At 36.6% G+C, this 20,582-nt stretch overlaps 1 protein-coding gene across 1 annotated transcript in view; it reads right to left on the bottom strand.

The window, feature by feature from the left end:
* LOC130084082 (matrix metalloproteinase-16-like) overlaps positions 1-20,582 on the bottom strand; it is a 62,853-nt gene that overhangs the window by 7,421 nt on the left and 34,850 nt on the right. The window contains exons 5-7 of the mRNA XM_056249247.1: positions 15,421-15,582; positions 12,321-12,538; positions 3,113-3,251 (exon numbers count right to left, since the gene is read on the bottom strand). Of these exons, the coding sequence (XP_056105222.1) occupies positions 3,113-3,251; positions 12,321-12,538; positions 15,421-15,582 (519 nt within the window). The remainder of the gene's footprint in view (positions 1-3,112; positions 3,252-12,320; positions 12,539-15,420; positions 15,583-20,582) is intronic.

Here is a 20,582-nt window from a genome sequence, read left to right on the forward strand (position 1 = left end):
AGAAATTAAGTGTTAACGAGCAGTTGGACAGGTGTACCTAATAAAGTGGCCGGTGAGTGTATATAATGTCTATTAAGAATATTACAATGCAAATTATTGTAATTTTAATTGTACTTTTTTATTTTAAATCAAAGTCAGTACACAGATCGTAGCATAATGTATAAATACTTTACAGTTATATATACATATATATGTATATACATATACATCACACACACACATATACAGTATGTCTGTAAAAACTTGAGTGTGAGGATGCCCATAATCATATTTCCTGAAAATTTGACACTGAGGTTATTGATATGGAATATCCCTAATATTTACATCATTTCCAGATAAATGTCTGCCTCAGCAAAACCAAACATTCAATTTCACAGTTCAGGCACTTCCTGTTTGCATTTAATTACCGTGACCGGGGCTTTGCCCGTACGTCTGCCTCTGTTACTCAGACCTGACATGTTAATGCCTTGACTTTAAGATGTCAGTGTGGGTTACAGGGGTGGAGCGCTGACCCTCTGAGCTCAGGAAACCCTCTGTGATGCATGTCCACAGTGGACGGGGTTAAGGGTGTCCTGGTTTGTTTGGAGTCAGAGGAGGACAGGCCCGTCATTTTCTCTGGAAGAGGAAATGCCTGTCACGTCACCTGGGGTCTTTCTCATGACCCTCTCAGCGGGGTCAGCGTCGCTCTGTGCCAGTCAGAACCGTCCGACAGGGCCGATGAGTGCAAGAGAGCTCGAGTGTCTGTGTTTTGCCAGTGATTGTGTGAGTATGTGAAAGTGAAATTACAGGATGATTTTGTTGTAAAAGTTGGCTTGAGGTCAATGCTATCCAGAGCAACACATTTAAACTTCCAGATTTGGCCATGCTTTCTGACCTAGTTAAACGCTGAGAGGTCAGTGTAAGCGATCCTCACTGTGTGCTGCTTTCTACCAGCAATGAGTGTGAAAAAATGTGTTTATTTGTTTCCACATGGACCACACACACTGTGTATGCACTACCCCATGGGAAGGAAAATCACAAACGTGATCACTTTATAATCTCAACCCAAACAGCCTCAATGTGAATTCAAACATTTCTCATCAAAACCTTATTATCCGATTCACATTTATATACAGCCATTTTATTTTTATGTTTATTTATTTATATTATTATTATTATACTAATGTTTATTTATATTATGTGTATTATTTATATTTAACAGCATTTGTTTTATTTCACAATCCATGTAGTTTGAAAGCAGCTCTATATCCTTACTATGTCGAATGTCAAATATTGTCTAATTTATCTAGTTTTTTTTTCTCTTCTAACGAATTTAAAGAGAAAACTATTGATTTTGCTGCCTATTGATTCATTTCTGCCTCAGAGTAAAAACATACAAATGTAATTATTTCTTACAATTGTAGTATGTTTAGGAGAAAAATCTGGGACAAAGTGGATCCAGAAAGCTTGAGCAAATCACACAGCAATTCAATCCATCCCTCTCTTTTCCCTTGCTCTCTGTGAGGTGTACAGGCAAATAAATAATTAAGATGACAGGCATGGTGGGCTAAAAAGGTTCATTAAGCTCTCTGAACATGGGAGAGCATTTGTCTAGTTGTCGAGGGACAAAAGCGTGTGGAAAACTGCTGTGTTTGTGTAGGTGTGTGTGTATTTGTCATTATCTCATTTGGCCCATCCTCCTCTTTTTCTCTTTAGCCTCTCTCTCTCTCTCTCTCTCTCTCTCTCTCTCTCCAAAAAAATACACATTGTGTATAGCCCAATAGTGTCATAGGCTAGTGATACAGACACAACTAAACATAAACAAATAAAAAAGTCTAAAGTGAATATTTATATTGTTTACACACAATATAAATATTCTTTTTTGATTCAGCTTATTGAGAAAATGAAGCCTAATTTTGTTTGCTTGTGAAACAAAGTCCATTAAGCACACTGTGTTTAAAAAACATACTAATTCAATAATAAAAATGTATTAAGGCATTATTACTTTACAATTTTAAATAACATGCAATTTTATTTGCATTACAGATATAAGATACAGTTATGTTTTAAATGCCTCTCTGAGCTGATGCGATGGGAAAATGGAGAGGAGTGAGTTTGGAAAAGGCGGATTCGAACTTTTTTTATGAATTTTGTCTGGCTCCATCAGGCAATGGTGGGCGGAGTTAGTGTAAATAGCCTCTGCCAACAAGGTGGGCTGTTTGCACTTGGTGTAAATAGACACTCCGAAATTTTTATCTTAAAAATAAGATTTATTTTCGCTAAGCAAAATATGAAATACAAACATTTTTTTATAAAATGCAAGTGTCTTTTAAAATATGACCCTTGCTCTTGAAAGGCTTGATGAGATTCGAATGTACACACATACATTCTCCAGTATTCACTATGAACCCCTAATGTTGTTATATTTAGAGGCAAACTGTCGGCGTACATAAACCCAGTGAGAGCCCTACAGCAGTTGACCTCTCTGTAGAAACCAGGTTAAAGGTGAACTAAGTAACTTTTTTACCTTAACCGAACAGCTTTGGAGTCATTGTAATGTTTATATTACTGATTTCGTGTTGAATGGTGGTCGTCTCGCACCCCCCTGGTGCCTTTGAGCCGCAAAACCACCCTTGCAACTTTGGGCCGGCGGGTCCCCGACCTCAGTGTTAGGAAGTATCGTGTGATATCAGGTCTCGCGAGGTAACGAATTGCTTTACGGCAAAAAACAGATCTGACAAAATGAGCATCAAACAGAAATAACCCGGCGCCGTATACATGTGGTGTTCGAGGCGCACATACAATACAGACTGCCGACAGTTAAACAGGGCGCGCGCAGCTCTTAAAGGGGCCATACCTTATTTCCACTCTTTACAGCGTCCATCCTACTGAACAGGTACCGGTGTACAGGGGGAGGGGATCCGGCCGTGAGTGCGAGCCATCTCTGCGTGAGTGCTATTCACGACAGTACAAGTACTCCACAGCGACTCTAGGGGTCGCTGTTTGACAAAAACGGAATTCCTACTTAGTGCTGCTTTAAGTCTCATCTTCGCTATCTCTGAACTCAACTCGCCTCTTACGCTTGTAAACAAACTGCGCTGAGGGACGTTGATCTGATGTGTAGAAATCTTACCTTTGAAAAACACAAATTTGCCCTTGCTGTTCTCATAGACGGCGTCAATCTTGGGTGGCAGACCCCTCCAGAAGACATTGATGAGCATGGGGTAACCGGACATCACGGCATTATCCCTGACCCTCCAAAACCAGTGGTCCTTCACAGAGGGAAGATGATTGAAAGAGAAAAAAAATACATAAAGAAACATTAGTTGCGTGGCACGTTTCGGGGTTTACAGCTCCAGATGGATCCTATAAAGCTTTGCATGATGTGTTTTTGGAGCACAGAGTGGTCAATACAAGGCTTTAGAGGTTTTCTAAGAGGCTTTGTCTTGTAAACAACAGCTATTCTGTCATTGTTTTTTGGGGCGGAAAAGTATATTTTATTAAGTCAAACCCAAACAGGCATCTTCCTACATGGAATAGTTTTATTTGCCACGGCCACAGCTGCTCTCACTTCCAGCTTCGGAAAATCCCCTGTCACACATCTCCGGCTTTGATGTCTCCAAAGCTTGTTTAAACGTTGGTGGCAAAACAGACAATACCTCTGTCATCACTGTAACAATCGTTGCCTCCTGGGAAGTTCCTACTGTATGTAGTCCAGAAATCAAAATAATGAGGGGACACGCGTTCAAGTAAATAGAAACTGGGCAATTTCATGTTTCTTTCTCTGTTTAACAGTTCCCATCAGATGCAGGAGGCTCTTTACTTTAGTCCTATAGTGAAGAGCAAATGATGCACATTAGGTGTAATTGATGTTCATCTGTGTTTTATCACTCTGCCACAGAGGATGATGGGAAATCAAGCCTGTCGCCTCATAAACTGGATAAACATGTAGCATATTCTGCCAGGCTTTATCTATTCCCTCCAAACCTGTATGACTTTTTTGTTCTGATGAATATATATTATTTTAATTAATATAAATAATCTTAAATATGATTTAAATTATGATACACAAATATTATATATATATATTAGGGCTGTCAAACGATTAATCACGATTAATTGCATCCAAAATAAAAGTTTGTGTTTACATAATATATGTGTGTGTACTGTGTATAATTATTTTGTATATAAATGCACACATGTATATATTTAAGAAAAATATGTTATTTATATATAAAATGTTTATACATTCAGTCTATATACAGTATATACATGCAAATATTTCTTAAATACACATGCATGTGTAGGTATTTATGTATTAAAAATAATTATACACAGTACACACACATATATTATGTAAACACAAACTTTTATTTTGGATGCGATTAATCGTGATTAATCCTTTGACAGCCCTAATATATATATATATATATATATACACTCACCGGCCACTTTATTAGGTACCCCATGCTAGTAACGGGTTGGACCCCCTTTTGCCTTCAGAACTGCCTCAATTCTTCGTGGCATAGATTCAACAAGGTGCTGGAAGCATTCCTCAGGGAGTTTGGTCCATATTGACATGATGGCATCACACAGTTGCCGCAGATTTGTCGGCTGCACATCCATGATGCGAATCTCCCGTTCCACCACATCCCAAAGATGCTCTATTGGGTTGAGATCTGGTGACTGTGGAGGCCATTTTAGTACAGTGAACTCATTGTCATGTTCAAGAAACCAATTTGAAATGATTAGAGCTTTGTGACATGGTGGAAGTAGCCATCAGAGGATGGGTACATGGTGGCCATAAAGGGATGGACATGGTCAGAAACAATGCTCAGGTAGGCCGTGGCATTTAAACGATGCCCAATTGGCACTAAGGGGCCTAAAGTGTGCCAGGAAAACATCCCCCACACCATTACACCACCACCACCAGCCTGCACAGTGGTAACAAGACATGATGGTTCCATGTTCTCATTCTGTTTACGCCAAATTCTGACTCTAACATCTGAATGTCTCAACAGAAATCGAGACTCATCAGACCAGGCAACATTTTTCCAGTCTTCAACTGTTCAATTTTGGTGAGCTCTTGCAAATTGTAGCCTCTTTTTCCTATTTGTAGTGGAGATGAGTGGTACCCGGTGGAGTCTTCTGCTGTTGTAGCCCATCCTCCTCAAGGTTGTGCGTGTTGTGGCTTCACAAATGCTTTGCTGCATACCTCGGTTGTAACGAGTGGTTATTTCAGTCACTGTTGCCCTTCTATCAGCTCGAACCAGTCTGGCCATTCTCCTCTGACCTCTGGCATCAACAAGGCATTTCCGCCCACAGAACTGCCGCTCACTGGATGTTTTTTCTTTTTCGGACCATTCTCTGTAAACCCTAGAGATGGTTGTGCGTGAAAATCCCAGTAGATTAGCAGTTTCTGAAATACTCAGACCAGCCCTTCTGGCACCAACAATCATGCCACGTTCAAAGTCACTCAAATCAACTTTCTTCCCCATACTGATGCTCGGTTTGAACTGCAGGAGATTGTCTTGACCATGTCTACATGCCTAAATGCACTGAGTTGCCGCCATGTGATTGGCTGCTTAGAAATTAAGTGTTAACGAGCAGTTGGACAGGTGTACCTAATAAAGTGGCCGGTGAGTGTATATGTGTGTGTGTGTAAATAATTTACATAAAATATAATATTATTATACATTTATAATATTGTTATATTATAAACTGGATAAACGAGTAGCATTTTCTGCCAAGCTTTTCATCTCTGTTCGTTTCAAAGCTCTATGATTTTTCCCTTCTGCTGAACATAATTATTTTGTGTAGTGTAGCGCAGCTGGAACATGATATTGACCAACGTCACACCGATAGCAGCTTTTTATATGAGAATTTCTGAGATACTTTGCTGTATCTCTCAGAATACAATTTAACAGCAAGCTTGAGCATAACAAATGGTTCGAGAATGACACCTCCATTATTCTTCAAGCACAGATTTGCTTCTCCTGACTAATCTTTTTGTAGCAAATTGAAGCATGGCGTTTGACCATCAGTCTCTCTAAAGCTGAGTGTCTCTGCAGTGAGACCCAGATGACACTTCTTCAGCCGGTGAATCATGTTCCTCGCTCACAGTAGTTTCTACTCCATTACAGAGATGGCGTTCTTCAGATTTTGCCCCACTACTTTGATTCCACTTGTTCCCTCTCACAAAAATCGTGTACTAGTGTTGTTGTACTTGTAGTATTATATTTAAACACTATTCTAGTATAAATGAGCATTTAATGTTATATTTTTAATTTGAGTTCATATTTTAGTCATTTTGTTAAGTGTTTTTGTCATTTTAGTTTTTTCTTTTATTTTGTAAGTATTTCTATTTAATGTAGCTTTGTTTTTATTTTAGTTTTAGTCATTTTATTTATATATTTTTTATTTCAGCTAGTTGGAAAGACAACATTTTTTAATTAACATAGTTATTTATATTTTTTTTACTAAATTTCAGCTTAACTTAAATGAAAAACATTTCAAAAATAATATTCCTGCATAATATTCCTCGAATTGTCATTTACACACCGACCAAAGGACTGTATACTTGGTAATTAAATATTTTTTTTACTGTTCATCATTTCCAATCAAGCTGTGATTCTATGCAAAAGTGTAAAAATATTATTTAATTTTGTGTATTTAGGATGCATGGAGTGCTTGCTATGAAATTGACCCAAACAAAGCAAGATGAAAAATATGGCTATTTTATTCAAAAATGTATATAAATATCATTTCCATCACTATATTAAACGCAATACATCATTTGGGATGTGATGGAAATGATTTTGAGCTGGAAATGCATGACTTGTGGTGGATGAATAGCCTATATAGTGCTCTTTAAACTAGAGAGAGTGTGAAAAGTGTGTATCTCTAATGATACTATGAATGTGTAATCATTTTCTTTTCCATTATCTGACACTATACGCGACTGCACAAACACTCTGCCATCCGCCCACAGCAGTCAGCAGGAGTCTTTAGGGAGTGAAAGTAGTATTCTGTGTCCTTGGAGAAAATACTGTAACTGAAAATGTATTGTACAGATACTAATCAAAGGCATTTTGGTCATTAGTGGTGTTTACTAATCAGATATCACTGATGCTTTGGCTCGTAGTTTGGGTTGGGGATTTGGACAAACCCAAATGAAACTTTGGTGTGTAACTTGTCACATACTGTTTGTGCTATAGACTTGAATGATAGCTAGCAATCTAGCAATCACATACCAACATGCACACATTGCAGTGTGTGTGTGTACTACTCACTCCTCCTAATGTGTGTGCTCTAACTTGGATGGGTTAAACACAGAGGCCTTCATTTCACTTCACATTAGCAACTGCGCAGAACACAAAGACAGCATTGTGGCACAAAGTCACTTTTTTCTTTGCTTCTATATAAACTCCTACTTTTTCTCATCCTTCTCTTCTATCACAAAACCAGAGAAAGACAAACACATTTAACTGCATGGCACTATGTAATCACAGGAAGGCCCACACAGACAACAGTGACCTATGCCTCCCTGGAGGCACCACATTCATCTGCGTTTCATTATTGTTTGGCTACGAGAGAAGACACACTGTTGTGTGTGTGTTCAGCTCCATACAGCCGGAAGGAGTGAGAAATGACAGGCTACGGGACACACTGCGTATACAGTAGCTTCAGAATTAAAACACTAAATATTTAGTGTCGGCATGAAATAGAAGTTGTGATAGCCTTTTCTTCCCTATTTTGACATATATCTGAGTGAAACGGCTTCTGGAACAAGAAAAAATGTAGGGCTGGACTTGATTTTGACTGTTGGGAGTTGATTGGATGGTTGTGGTTTGCTATTGGTCGATCTCATGTGAGTGACAGGTTGCCCCGCCCTCGCCCTACTGAACACATCATCAGAGAAGAGAAGAGAAGAGATGTTCGCTGCAATTAGTTATTTTGATTGAAGATTACAAGGGCACGTGAATTTAATAAAATGATTGATGTGCACAGATAAATCCTTTATAATATGAATCGTCATTTTTGATTTCATGGTGACTTTAAGTTAGTCTTCTAGAGGTTTTCAGCCTTTCTTATTAATTAAGGGCTGCCCGAATTATTTGTTATAGTTCTTGTTACTTAATAACAATAAAAATTCTTAATAGTAAAACATTTTGGCAGTTCTGTACAGTATATTGCATCTGTGAGGGTTTTAAAATGTAGGCTTAAAATGAGGGGTCGCATGAATTTTGGAGCTTAAAAAATGGGTCACCGACCAAAAATGAATTCTGTTTTATTCTGCAAGAAAGAGTGCCTTATGACCCTCCGTACCTCATTTTTAGGAACAGTCACTCTCAGAGAGACCATTATCTGGTACAAGCTGTCTTCAATTTAAAATATCTTGAATTTATCTGTGTAACATGGAGGAGTGAAATGTTAAATATAATGTTGTAGTACATGAAGCTGCGGAAGGATTGGAGAAATTGAAGCACACGCTGTTCAATTATTAGGATCCGAGGCTCGGAACTTCTTGTGAAATCAGATTGGTTTAGTCTAGAGTCCTTGGGGGAAATTGTGTTTAAGTTATGATATAAGTTTGATATTAAATATATAAGTTTGAAACAATATGAGCGTGCAAAACTACAGTAATGACAGAATTAAATCAGTGTACTATCTTATTCAAATTGTCTTTAATTGATAATGGAATGATTAAGGGCCCAGAATTGTTGAAGGCAGATCTTTAAATGTCTCATATTTCGTAACCCTAGGGAAATCGATCACTGAAACTTTATTTGATTTCACTAATATTTTAATTTGTCTGATTTTTCAGGACGAAAGCGTACGTTACAAGAGCTCAGCATGAGGATGTGAATACGGATTCCACGCTCGTGTGGCGCGTGAGGTTTAGCCTGTTCAAATTAAGCCCACCGTAACAACCAGCCAATACTGAACACAGGGCTGCGTGCAGGGAGATGGAGGGATGAGAGATGAAAGCGCCACAAGCAGTGTGTTGCTGGGCAGGTTGAGAGCTCGCTGCTGGGAGATCGGCCACTATCTCTCTGCCGCTCACTGTTTCACAGTCTACAGATCCTTCGCCGGACTGTGAAACTCTCCTCACAGGACTGGAGACTGGACGGAAGAGATCTGTCACCGGGCACAGACTGAAACCGCATCAAACACCAGCGCTCAGGAGACGAGCAGTCAGTAGAGAGAGAGAGAGAGAGAGAGAGAGAGAGAGAGAGAGAGAGAGAGTGGAGGAGGGAACTGTTTATATTACTGGAGAAATGATAGAGAACAAAGTGTGCTTTTATTTACATTGGCAGAGATTGTACGTACAGGGTTTATAGACTTTAATTTTGACATTTAAAAAAGCTTATTCAATTTGTTTTTTATTGTATATTTATAATAAATAAAATATACAATTTATTTTATATATACATATATTGTCATGCATTATATACTTTTATTTTATTTTACATATATATATTTTTTTATTGCATTATTTTATAGACTTTCATTTTGAGCTTCTTTTTAAAATATAAGAAATAAAAGCTTATTAAATATATTTGTATTGTATATTTATTATAAGTAAATAAAAATATAAAATATATAAAATATTGTATGCATTTATTCATATATTTATCATGCATTATATAATTTATTTTATATATATATATATATATTTTATTGCATTATTTTATAGACTTTCATTTTGAGCTTCTTTTTAAAATGTAAGAAATAAAAGCTTATTAAATATATTTATATTGTATATTATAAGTAAATAAAAATATATGAAATATTGTATGCATTTATTCATATATTTATCATGCATTATATAATATTTATTATTAATATTTATTTTTTAGTGCATTATTTGATAGACTTTAGTGTACAGACTTTCACTTTGACATTTAAAAAGCTTATTTTTAAGATTTAAGAAATACACGTTTATTAAATATTATATTTCTATTGTATTTTTTTTATAAAATGTATTTATTTATTTATTCATATATTTATCATACAATTGAATATTTAATATATATTATTTGTATTGCATTATTTAAAAAGGTCAAACAAGAAAATCTACTTGATTATAATACCGATACTAAACACATTTAGTCTATTAAGATATTTAATCACCAAAATAATGCATTTGAATCATTTTCATTTGGATTTTCTCAGCAAATAAATATGATTAATTAGTCAGCATATACTTTTTTTTTTAGATTAATTATATATTATTATATTGACCTAGTAATTGTTTTCAAGTGGTTGGAAGAAATGATCAGGTATCAAATTTTTGCTGATGATTATAGGTCTGTCAGTGTATTTCTGTTGTCTACAGTTAAATATATTGTCGACCTCCTCATCTTTCAGCCAATCAGGTCTTCCGTCCACAACCGTGTGGAAGCTGACACAGATATTACTGTGGATACACCTCAGAGCTTAGATGGCAGACTTTGAGCGTTTTACAGCACAGAAATATGTTTGTGTTATTGTCTAACCGCGATGATAGACTACTCCAGCATGCGAGAGAGCGAGCGACTGAGTGAGGAAATGTAACAGCATTCATGATAGATTTAGTTTTCCCAGAGGCGTCTGCTGTGGAACTGGGAGTGGAGACCAAGTGACAAGATTAGATCCCAACAAAAAATCCTCTACAAGTTGAATAAATCTACACGTCAGTGTGAGTTTGGCTATTCAGAAAAAAAAGAAACTGTCTGTAAAGTCCTGACAAATGAATTCCATCTATTTTTAAACAGAGAAAAATACACACACAACAAAAACACTGGCTGTGTGTTAAGTGAGAGCACATCTTTGCTTTGGCCTTTAGAGACGTACACAGATCAGAGAACTATTGGGTTCAGTCTCTATTCATATGCATCTCCTCAAGATCCGGTGGTGAGATGGGATGCTATACTTTCAGAGAGAATCAACATTTTCAAAAGAGTTTCTATTGTTAATCTGTTAAAGTTTTATGTTCTGCAAACCTCTTTTGCCCCTTTTGCCCAGTTAGTGGACATCAATTCGTAACTTCTCTTTGTTTGTTCTGATTTCAGTTTATAGACTTTGACAGTCATGGATTTTGGAGTCATCACCTTTCTGAAAGCCTACTGAGAACATGAGCTACAAGTAAAAAAAGATCTTATATTCTAAAAAAGATTTCATATTACGTATATATATTTTATACATAAAAGTGTATTACATTTATATTGTAGTGTGCATATATATATATATATACACACACACAGTAAAACATTATGTAAAAAATGTATGTATTTATTTACCATTCAAAAGTAAACTATTTTATTCTATAATTTATTCATGTGACTTGAGCTGTATTTTCAGCATCATTCCTCCAGTCTTCAGTGTCACGTGATCCTTCAGAAATCATTCTAATATGAAGATTTGCTGCTCAAGAAACATTTCTTATTATTACGTTAAGTTTAAAATCAGTTGTTCTGCTTACTTTTTTGTGTGGAAACGTGATACTTTCTCATGATTCTTTAAAGAATAGAAAGTTCAAGAAAGAAAGAAAGTTCAACTTTTTATCACCAAGTTAAATGTCTTTTACTGTCACTTTTAATCAATTTAATGTATCCTGTAGTAATTTCATAAAAAAAAAAAATCATGACAATGACATGGCAATATGATAGTGATGCAAATCTTTAACAAATCTATAAATATTATTAATACTAATGTTTTGTCGATGTACTTCAATACTGCTCCTAAAGAACAACACTCGCGTAGCCTTCTGTTCCTATGGTTACTTTTGTACTCTGATTAACATGTGATTATGGTATGTAATTGCATGACGTTATTGGAAAATGCTGTTCCCTATATCGTATGTAGAACTAAACAGTTTAGTTGATCTGCTTTCCATGAGCTTCCCTTTCTCTCTTTCCACTGGTGAGGTTCAAGCTTTCATTAGTAGGGTCAGAGCCTGATAATCCACACCCTGTCATCCACACAGTGATTGCTAACGCTCAGCTCTTTTGATACACTGAACTATCACACTAGAGCTTTAAGGATTCATTGAAGGCAGCTCTCAGGTTCAGCGAGCAAAGAAAAGCTCATTGGCTCTGACTAATAGGTCACTTTCCTTCAGCACAAGCTCAAGAGAACAAAGAGAAAACACCCACACACTGAAACGTTTCCTGCGGCCGCCACGTGTGTGTGTGTGTGTTTGTCAGCTGAGGCTGCCAGCGCTCTAAACACAGTGTTGAAGCAGCAGTTATGAGACCATAAGCTTGAAATGAGATCATTTCATGTAGTCATTAAGAATCTGTGTGTATGTTTGGAGCGTTTCAGACAGATACTGTATGTCTCATTCGTTTGCTTACCTTAAACACGAACATCTCCCTCCTGAGGATGGCAAGCGTGTTGAAGCCGCCGTCACAGATGTCTGGCTTAGCGTTCGGGTGCGCTGGTTTGTCGCCGGTCGGTATTCGGGGAGGCCGCGTCTGCCTGTCGTTTTTGCGTGGATCTACGGGAGGGTGCGAGCGGACGGGTGGGATCGTGGGTAGAGGTCTCGTGGGCTGAGGAAGTTTATCTGGAGGTCCTGAAGAGAGAGAGAGAGAGAGAGAGAGAGAGAGATGAGGGTCATTAAACACAAATTTTTTCTTTTTTTGTGATTTTTTTGTCATAATTAAGGGTGTTTGTAGCCAAAAACCTCCTTATAAACAACACAATTTGGTCTCATACTAAGAAGTATTTAGGCTCTAAACTATATTAATGTGCCATGTTGCTTGTCATGGCTTGCTAATGTACTATATTACTTGCTGGAATTATTAACAATAATATATATATATATATATATATATATATATATATATTTTTTTAATTATATTATGACAACAAAAAAGATAAAGGTCTCATACATAGACATTAACATGTAAACATGAAAATAACATACATAAACGTGTGTGTGTGTGTGTGTGTGTGTGTGTGTGCATGTATTACTGGGTGTGTAAGTGGAAATAACTTAACAGAAGAAAATCTTACAGATACAACAGACATGATAAAAATGAACTAAATAGTAATAATAATAATAATAAATAATAATAATAAAAATAAAAATAAATTCCCCCCAAAAAAATTCCAAAAAAATAATAAATTAAATTTAAAAATAAAATTAAATAAAATAAATAACTAAATAAATAAATGAAAAAGAATTAAGGCTAATATGATAAAAAACTAAAAACAATAATATATTTAATGATTCATTGAATATTGTGTTTGTTTTATCATGATATGGTTTTTATAAAAGTTTTAAAGGCTAAATGCCATGTGTACAAATACCCCTGACTCACTGAACACTGCTATTAGTTTATTTAGCATATTGTAGTCTGTAGTCGCTTTTATAAAGACGTATAACAAATATTTAATAAATAATAAATAAATTAAATAAATAATAAAATCTATATGATTCACTAAATAACTTTTTGTAAAAAAAAATATGAATAATAATAAATATAATTACTTTGAAAAAAATGAATAATATTATTATAAATGTTATATTTTAAAATAATTCATTTATATATTTTTATAATATATTTTATGCTTAATTATATTTTATTATTTATATTCACTGTAAAATATAAATTGTTCAATTGTTTTTAACATTAAAAATAAATACAAAACTTTAAAAAGATTAGATTTTAATTAATGTCTCAAATGGATTTATATTTTATTATTAAATAATACATTTACTTTGATTTAAATCTAAATAAAATATTTAATAAATATAAATATTTTTTTTAAGTGTATATATTTTTCACATATTTATCATGCATTGTATTAATATATAACATTTATGATTGGATATATATGTATTTTTATTGTATGCTATTATTTTAAAAATATAAGCTATAAGCTAGCTAATAAGCTAGATAATATAGTTGACAGAATAATTGGTTTTATAATATTCATCTGGAGTGTTGGTGTAATAATGTGCTCTCGCATCAGTTATAGTCCAGCATACACGTCGATTATCTGCGGACTCATTATCACAGCTGACCCGCGCTGAAGAGTTCAAGCTGTTAGCACAATGAACTGAGACGTCAGATTTTTGGAAGAGCGACAGAACGCTAAGAGCCGACGGATCGAGAGGTCAAGAAATCCTCTGTGAGAATGAAAGGATAGGTGATTAAATAGAGAAAATAATGAATGATTTTAAGTATGAATCAGGCAGGAGGGCGGCCTGACAGGATTACCCCTCTGGAGATGTGAACGACCCACAGGACCACAGAGAGGAGTGACTGTCTGAAACCAAATCTCCTGAAATAGAGCGAGGATTACAGCCCTTCATGTTACACAACACAGGGCGGACAACACAGACAGATAGAGAGAGATAGAGATCTGCTCTGGTGAGAGTGAGGGATATTGAGAGAACATGGTTGGGAATGTGTGCGTGATACATAAGATGTGCGAGTATCTCCACCCTCTCCGGTCTCTTCCTGTGTCGGAAGGATGAAAGAGGAAGACCGAAGGGACGGATGTTGAATGGGATCCAGGAAAGAGTTATTCTGGATTGGTGTGGAGGAACAGAGGGAAATATAAGGCACTAGATTTGACATTTTATGATGAAAGTGTGTCCTACTGGTTTGGAATGACATGAGGGTGAGTAAATGATGACAGAATTTTCATTTTTGGGGTGAACTGTCTCTTTAAGGCTACATGCAACCCACCCAACAACTTTAGTCACCTCAAAATCTGCAAAACACCTCTTACATATTTTTTAATAAAATGTAAAAATGTAGTTCATTTATATTCTCTCCACAGAAAAATAAATAAAACCAGATAGAGAGATGAATCATAAACATAGAAAAAGATGACATTTTGGGCACATTATGGGCAAAACACCACTTAAAAATGTAGTTCATTTATGCTCTCTCCACAGGAAAAGAGGATAAAACCAGTGCGGTATAGCGAGATGAATCAAAAACATACAGCAGCGATTAAATGACTCTTATGAGTCAATTTGTATATCAAAAACACACAAGCTGCATCCGAAATCGAATAATTCGAAAAGGGGGGGCAGTGAACGACACAACTGACACTGGTAGGTCGCATGACAGTGACAACATGGCGGATGTAGTATGTCCTGATTTCATTCATACTACCCATATTCATACTATATAGAGCATACATGTTTAACGGTCGCGAAGTAAATTCTAATTCAAATGTAGTACCTAGTTAGTACGCGATTTTGGACGCAGCAACAAACGGCTCTCATGAGTTGTTGACTCAAACGACTCTCACGAGTCAAGATTTTGTGGTTTGATTCACAAATGAACGACTCTAATGAGCCATTTGGATGTTGGATGGGATTCAGGAAAGTGGATCTGATTTGAGCTACACACTGAGGTTTAATATGTAGCTAGTGCGTGTTTGTTGAGAAAAGGAATGTTGTGAATTTACTGTGTTCTGTGTGAATGTTACCGTAGATCTTCTGGATGCCCTGCAGATCGTCGTGTGGCAGTCTGAAGTTCTCTGTGTCCATGTACTGGTAGAAGGGGGCCATGATGGCAGTGGGGTCGTTGGAGTGCTCCAGGCCTAACGCATGTCCCAGCTCATGTACCGCCACCAGGAAGAGGTCGTTCCCTATACACACAAAATAAATACATAAAACCATTCCAATTACTGTAAAATTGATGGAATAACTTTCAGATAAAAGAACTGAATCTTTAAAACTGCTGTTAAAACTCTCTGAAGTCACTTGTTAGAGTTGCTAACATCGATAAAGTCTGATTCCTGAATCAGTGACTCTGAATCAGCCGGTTCGTTATAGTAAACCAAAAACATATATCAAGATATCAAGATGGCCCGATTCTCAAACAAATGGCTCGATTAATTTGAAGGGGGAAAAAAACACAGCACAAATGGTTTGGCTTTTCTTTTTTATGAATCTACAACATTCAGCAACCTGGCTGATATGTAAAAAAAAAAAACTTTTCAGGAACCAATCAATTATGCAATTTCTGTTGATATTTGAAATCAACCCCAACAAACACACCCCTCTCTTCATTGCTCCGCCCCCAAAATGCATGAACACGCAATGCAATGGATGTCTCTTTATCATTGCTGAAGCGAAGCAAAATAGTGTTTCGCACAAAAAAGAGTGAAGATGACGAACGAAAAACAAGGAAGCACAAAAAAATGAACATACAATACCCAAGAGAATACAAGCAAGAGTTTGTTGTTAGTCATAACAGCAGCTCCAGACAAACAATGACACTCATAACCAGTGTTACTCATGTATGGAACAGAAACAACGCAACCTCATCGTCCGTTTTCAGGCCTTCTCGTTCAGGTCTCTCCAGCGCTGGGAAGCTTTTCTAATATTAACACGGCTCCTAAAGCTGATCATTTCCCTTCTTTTTCCAGTGATATTCCTCGGAGCTTTTCTCTTTTGTAATATCTCTCAGCCATCTCTCTTTCTAGACTTTCTTCAAATCTCCCTTTTGCTCACTCTCTATCCTCCCCCATTATGAGTGGACACGCCCCCTAATGCTGATTGGCTACAAGTTTGCTGTCTGCAAAAATCACTTACTACACCTTTAAGCAGTAATAATGAGGATCTAATTATTAATATATAACACATGAGAATCATGAGAACTGTATACGTTCTAAAAGAAAGAAAATGCCACTAAGTTCACAGCAAAGACTGTATGTGTCAGAGCACATAATGATATGTCAAAATCAAAGCTGCAGTCTGTATGTGTGCGTGTGGTTGTTTGTGTGCGTAATTGTTATCCATCTCTGTTTCCACTCCAGAATAACTCATCCAGAGTAACCACAGCTACTGCCGGGATTCATTACAGTATGAACGCTGCCACTACACACCCTCACATCTAGGGTTGCCACCTATGTCTGATAAAAAACCGGGACATATCGATTACCCGCCCAACTGGGGGGGGGGTGTTTGAAGACCAAAAATGAACGGTTGAACACCAAAATTTAAATTTTAACTGTAGGCCTATACACCGAATGCTGCGCAAAAATATATCCTATATTCGCGTATTTTCAGATTTTTGTTCATGATTTTTTTTTGCCCCTTTATTAAGCATTTAAAATATTCACAAATTATATGGATAAAATGGTTTTCTAAGGCCAAACACTATATTTCTAAGGCTATAGATGATTTATAGGCTATTATAAATGTTTCTGAAAAAGTAACGAGGCATTTTAATTGTTTATTAATAAACTAGTATTTTCTAAATCGGCTGCAACATATCTCCATCTCCGCTGTAAAGCAGATGCGCCTTTAGATAAGAAATTCATATGGATTACATAATCAGACTGTATTTTCTTTTGATTCGAATTTGTTCGTTTAAAAGTGGACATTTCAAGCTTTAGCCTATGGGCTTGTTTATTTTGAGACGCGATCCAGTTCACGGAGACCATAAAAGAGCGCGACTGATTGTTTTATTTTATTTTACAAAAGCACAACGTTTTCTTGTTATTGTGAGTTTACACAAATAAAAGTAGTTGCGAATGATGTATTGTTGCGAATGATGTTTATTTTCTATGACCAGAAATGATAGAGTAGTAGGCCTATTTTAAGTTGTTTCCACTGTTGATAGAAAAACGGAAGTGCTCGCGCCCGCGCCTCGTGCAGCAAGCGCGCTCCACACTCCGATTACATGCGCTTCTTATGCGCTTCTTGAGGCAGACTCGACTCACACTAGCACACACACGCAAGGTCTCTCGCTCTCTCCCTCTCTGCCGTTGCGCGCGCTACACAGTTTGAACATACATATTCACGTAGCCCTTTGAAAACCGGGACATTCAGTGTCCCGGGAGAGTGCGTAAATTTCCCGGGACAGGTTATTAAAAAGAAGGACAATCCCGGTAAAACCGGGACAGGTGGCAACCCTACTCACATCAAACATCCACGCTGAGCATCTTCCCTCTGTGCACAAATGGAAAACCCCACCCTGCTCGCCCCAAGAAGCTTTGGAAGTGGGACTTTACGCCACGGGCCAGAAAACAGTCCAAACACTAAAGTAAGGCAGACGTTATGCGATGGAAAACGCCACATCAGCTGTTCATCCTTTCTCTTCTCCTTCAGTTCTGACTCGCTCTCTTTTATCTGCTGAAACAAATGATTATGACACATTTTTATTCAGTCAACTTGTGTTTTATTTAAAGAAGCAGTTCAAATGATGCGTTTTGCATTCCCGGATATTTCGTCTATTTCAGCGCACGGAACGTTGCCCCGGAGAATTCGGCGGCATCAAAGCCGATGGCTGCAAAACACGCCAAAATACACAGTTGACCAAATGCTACTGAGCGAACAAAACACATGAGACCAGTTACATTTCTGTCATCAAAGGGAAATATTAGTTTGGTAGGATTTTAGAAGGAAACAAACTGTATACATCACACAGAAGCGTTTTTAAGAATTTATGAGTTTTAAGAATTTATTAACGGGGTGGTGTAGAATGTAATCGAGAGAGACTTTGTAGTATGATAGAAAGTGGGCCTCACTGTAACTGAACTGTCTGAAATTAGAGCGATCAGTTTTTCAAAACTTTGTAGCATAAATTCACCGTTTATGCTACGGACGTGAATGGCATTTCAGATCTTAGACTTTTAAGGAGAAATTTGAGACTTGGGTGAGCTCTTTTGTAATAAAGGGATAGTTCAGTCAAAAAGAAATCAGCCCTATGGATTTTAAATGACATGAAGGTGAGTAAATGATGACATTTTGGGTGAATTGTCCCTTTAAGGCAGAGTGTATCCACCCAGCAACCACATAGCAAAATGCTAACAACCACTCAACTGCTAATCAACTCCTGGGCCAGCCCAAAAATGGCAAAACATGACTGTTTTAAACAATAATGTTTTATAAAATGTAAAATTTAGTTCATTTATGATCTATCCACGGGGATAAAGGGTAAAACCTGGATAGAAAAATTTATCAAAATCATAGCACAAAACCGGTATATTTGTTAAGAGTTCATTTGAGAATTAAAAGCACACAGCACGGCAAGTGTAGTTTGATTTGTGAACAAATGACTCTTATGAGCCGATTCGTTTCAATGACTCAAAAACAGACGAGTGCGAGACAGTATAAATAAAAAAATAAAGCAAGATCAGTATAATTCCCGAACAAATGACTCTTATCAGTCAATTTGTGAATCAAAAACACATATCACGGCAAGTGTAGTTTGATTTGTGAACAAATGACTCTTATGAGCAGATTCGTTTCAATGACTCAAAAACAGACTAGAGTGTGAGACAAAGATATGAATAAAAAATAAAGCAAGTGACTCTCATCAGTCAATTTGTGAATCAAAAACACACATCACGGCCAGTGTAGTTTGATTTGTGACTGAATAGCCCCTATGAGCCGGTTCGTTTTAGTGAATCAGAAACAAAATCAGGAAGTGCAATCATTGTAGTTTGATTCACAAATGAACAAACAAATATCTCAAAATGAACAAATGTTAATCAAAATGAACAAATGATTCTTATGAGCCAGTTCTTTTCAGTGAATCAAAACAAACAAATACCCTATAAACGAATAGAAGAAACAAAGTCCTATGAGTTTTGAATGTAAATGATAAGATTTTTGGGTGAACTATCCCTTTAAGGCAGGGTGTATCTGCCCAGTAACCACATAGCAAGGCCCTGTCCCAAATGGAACCCTAAGTCCTCACAGTTTTCCTACACTTTCGTGACGTAATGCCACTTTGACTAGTATGCTGTGGATCTCGCTTTAGTGCGCTCGCAAGCACCCTTCGGAAACCTAAAATGACAAAAGGGACACCCTACTGACTTGTGGACTTAGTGGACAACAAGCATGTGGTCCACAAGACTGCAAGAGCACATGTCTGCTTTTTACATAAAATATAAACATGTATTTGAATTTTTGCTCCCTCTACAGAGAGAAGGATAAAACCAGTGGGGGGTAGATCTGGTGATGTGTGGAGTGGAGTGAAGTGTGCGTGTCATACAGCATCAGCCGACTCGAGCTCAGGCTCACTTCTCCTAAGATGCTCCTGCTGAAGTTCAATCAGGAACAGCTGTGTTTGAACCATCACATCTCTTATGTAAGACCAGAGACCCTGATTAATTAGCAGGCAGCTGAAAGGCAAGTTCACTCATCAAAAAGAGAAGAAAAGCAAAGTGAGGGAAAACAAAAACGGACATGAAAAGAATAAAACATTTGAATGCCATAGTACTTTGATATATACAGTGGTACTGAATGATTACCATATTCATATACCATGGTATTTACATGGTACTCAATGGTAAATGTAAAAAACAACAACATTGTAATACCATGGTAATGAAGGATTATATGCATATGTTCCATGATATTTATTTATATGGTACTCTAATTTACTAAAAGGACCACATGTGATTACCATGGTAAATGTCCAATAAAACATGGTAATACTATAGAACACTGATACCATGGTACTGAATGATTACCCTATTTATTTGCATAGTTCTTCAAAGAATATTTTGGTTTTACGACAGTAAACCCTTCAAAAATTCACCAAGGTACCACCCTATTTTTTATTATTATTTTTTTTTTACTATTTACCATAGTAGGACCACCTTAAAAGTACCTTGGAGTATCATGTAAA

Source organism: Rhinichthys klamathensis, unplaced genomic scaffold (assembly GCF_029890125.1).
Source record: "Rhinichthys klamathensis goyatoka isolate OS25496 unplaced genomic scaffold, OSU_Roscu_1.1 h1tg000059l_1, whole genome shotgun sequence".
In the NCBI taxonomy this organism is placed as follows: Eukaryota; Metazoa; Chordata; class Actinopteri; order Cypriniformes; family Leuciscidae; genus Rhinichthys; species Rhinichthys klamathensis.